General features: G+C 43.3%; 1 protein-coding gene across 1 annotated transcript; it reads right to left on the bottom strand.

The window, feature by feature from the left end:
- Positions 1-2943: 2943 nt before the first annotated feature.
- LOC133289881 (uncharacterized) lies at positions 2944-3318 on the bottom strand. The gene has a single exon (XM_061487906.1). The coding sequence runs from the start codon at positions 3316-3318 to the stop codon at positions 2944-2946; it is 375 nt and encodes a 124-aa protein (XP_061343890.1).
- Between the last annotated feature and the right edge of the window lie 11 nt (positions 3319-3329).

Here is a 3329-nt window from a genome sequence, read left to right as displayed (position 1 = left end):
TTGCTCTATATGGAAAGAAGAAGGTTGAGGGGATTGATTTATAACTAAAACATGGGTTTTGTGGAACAATTTACACTTAATGGGCCTCAACTCTTGAGGACCATCAACACCCCAAAACTAGATATTACTCGTCCCGAGTAATCTTTCACAACCAACATTCTTCTTGTGGCAGGCTAATGCTCCTTGAGATTATCGATGAAGAGTTAACTTAACTCCTTCCATCGCTTCATTAGAGCACTCATCTGACTTGTGAGTTTCACCAGCTTCATTGTGTGTGTGTGACCTCTTCCACTCTTTTAGTCAGTTTCCCACAGAGTTGCTTCCGGATTGAACTTTTTGGCTTGATTTCTTCTCTTACTTCTTAGCTCCCTTCTCTATTTCTTTCTTTTCAGGTCTTTTAACTGGAAGTCAATTACCCTTGTCTTTGCATAAGGCTGACCTTCAACAGCATGCTCTTTGAGCGGCTCTTGCTTTCACCTTGATGACTTGAGCTCTTTGAGCGAAATTTTTGGAGCAGATGAGCTGACCCTTATTTTATTTTATTTTTTTGTTTTTTTAAACCAGGGGCAGAGTAATTTATTTAAACAGCCTGAAGTTCTTTCCTTGGTAACTCAATAAGTCCACTGAATAACAGAGTGTCCGATTTTTGGAGTGCTGCTTTTTGTGCATGGTGTTGCTCCAAATCAGAGTGATGCCCTATGTTGCTTTGTTAGAAACTGTAAACTCTTTAGGGCATCTCAAGGAGCAAAATCCTGGGCAAAAAGAATCATTGAGTAGATCAGGACACTTAGGACGGTAAACTTAGCAAAAATTAAAAACAATATTTTTATAAAAAAGTAAAACAGGGTGGCGAATCCCTGGTACACCACAGAAGTCATTTATCTAAGAGCAAAGTCAGTAACATTCCACCACAAAACTTTCAGGCATTCATTCCAACAGATTTAAACAAGTTAAAAAGGATAGGGAACGAATGAACCTGGGGTCACCGTAGCGACCCTTAATGCTCTCCAGTTTCTTGTCTTGCTCCGCTAAACGAAGCATTTGTTATTGCTTCTGGAGGGAAGACATTTGGAAACGGTGGATATGGAGTTTGTCCCTTGAATTTTTCTCCCCAGTTACTGGCGAAGATTTGATCCCGAGCTCTGTAGTACAATCGGAGTTGAATTTCCTCCTCTTTGTTCTTCATCAATTCATCTTTCAAGAGCCCGATCTCCTCCTTCCAGTCTTTTCTGTTTTTTTCGTGGGCTTGCTCCCTTTCTTCCATTTTCTTGTTCATCATCTCTACTGCTTTCACCAGGTCTTTCACCGTGTTTTGCAAGGTTGAGGATCCTTCTCCTTCCTCAATCTTCCTTTTCAGAGGCAGTGGTCCAGCATTTTTTATCTGGTCAAGTTCATTCTGCAGGGCCACCTTTTCTTTGTTAATGAGCAAGCTGGCTTCTTTCAGAGATTGCAGCTCCCTTCCAACTGTGTCTTCTAAGGCTTGCACTTGAGTGGCTAGAAGGTCTGCTCCGAGACCGAACATAGTTTGACATTGAGTCATGTCAGTTGTCTCGACTAGGAACTGCCTTCGTCCACTCTTTGCAGGAGCTCTCTTAAAGGGAAGTTTTTCCCTTCTTGGAGTTTTCTGAGGTTCTTCCTTCACATTGCCCGAAACTTCAGCTTCTTCTTCTTCCTCCTTTCCTTCTTTTTCTTCTTTCTCTTCTTTTTCTTCTTCCTCCTCACTTTCCAATCCTTCATTGTCTCTGATTCTTTTTATCGTGGACTGATCAATGTCCGACCCTTCTGGAATGATTTCATCCGAAATCGGGATATTGGCCTTTAGACCAGACCTCTTGCACATTTCAGTGACCAGACAAGGGAAAAAGAAGGGGGAGTTTCTTGGTGCATTTGCCACCAGTTGTTTGTAAACAATCCTCCCAACATCAAACTTCTTCTTAGTCAAGATGCAGAAGACCAGCACTGCTCTTTCCCAGTTTACTCTAGAGTCATTGCTCACGGGAATCAGACGGGAGTTAATAAAATGCATCCATACCTTTGCTTCGAATTTGAGTTGCTTCCTAGGGATGGATTCCTTGGTTCCCCAGGTTGCTCCTTCTGAGCCTATTTCTCGGAGCACTTCTCCAGTTATGGCCTCATCTCCTCGGCCAACACAGTATCTATCGAACTCATCTTGTTCAGCAGGAACTGAAGCAGTGTTGTATGCTTCGTTGATTTCTTCAGGGGAGAAGTCTACTTTCACGCCTCTGATGAGGAGTTTTGGGAGATCTTCTTTCTTCATCCCCTCCAAGAATGCAGTCACGAACTCGGTGCGAGCTCTTGAGGGAGGCTCAACGAAGAGTTCCCAATCCAGTTCTGCTATATCCTCGGTCAGCCATCGGTCGAGATCTCCGTGTTTGGAGCTACTGAGGACTATGCCCCGTTCTGGTATGACTGTGCGGTCGACTGTGGTTTGCTCAGGCTTGAGCTTTTTCCCTGTTCGGGTCCTCTTCTTGGAGATAGAAGCAACAGGTATAATGGCCTTTGGACGTGTCATGGTGTAAGGTTAGGAGTAAAGGTTGGATTTTTGTGGGTTGAAGGAGAAAAGATTATGAGAATGAAATAATAGTTTCGTGTTTTTTTATAAAGGAACGAAGGAGAGGATGGGAAGGTTAAAACGCTCTGTATGGTGGTGATCGTGGCTTTGCTGAGTGGTGGATATGGGGGGAGAAGAGCGTCTGCTGCACATAAATGCCTGGGGGAAAGCAACTGTCCTCTGCTCTGATGGTTTCTTCTTTTTGAAACTGCTACTACCGCTTGATTAGAGGGATGTGACAGCACGACGTGGAGCTGTCATTAATTTTCTCAAACAAAGACAATAATAAAAAGAATGACGTAGAAATAAATCTGGGTTGTCTCCCAGTAGCACTTCGTTTATAGTCTTAGCTCGACTTGTTGCTCCTTGGGTCAGACTTCAGCTGGATCATCGAGATGAGAAGTCAGTCTCTCATGCTCCTTGATCCCTCTATTATACTTTTTGAGTCTGTGTCCATTTACCCTGAGCGTTGCTCCAGATGTTTCATGAGCAATGGTAAATGCTCCATTGGGAAGTGCTTCAGTGATTGCATAAGGTCCCTCCCATCTTGATTTCAACTTTCCAGGAAACAGTTTCAATCTGGATCGATACAGCAGCACTTTGTCTCCAATTTCTAACTCTCTCTTGATAAGCTTTTTATCGTGCCGCTTTTTCATCTGCTCCTTGTAGAGGTTGGCTTTTTCATATGCCTTGCTCCGGAATTCTTCCAGTTCAACCAACTGGAGCAACCTCTTTTCCCCAGCCATTCTGGAATCCA

Source organism: Gastrolobium bilobum, unplaced genomic scaffold (assembly GCF_033153095.1).
Source record: "Gastrolobium bilobum isolate Gb01-03AN ecotype WA unplaced genomic scaffold, APGP_CSIRO_Gbil_v1 utg4848, whole genome shotgun sequence".
Taxonomy (NCBI): domain Eukaryota; kingdom Viridiplantae; phylum Streptophyta; class Magnoliopsida; order Fabales; family Fabaceae; genus Gastrolobium; species Gastrolobium bilobum.
The sequence above is the reverse complement of the archived record's forward strand: the minus strand, read 5'-3'. Positions and strand labels throughout refer to the sequence as shown.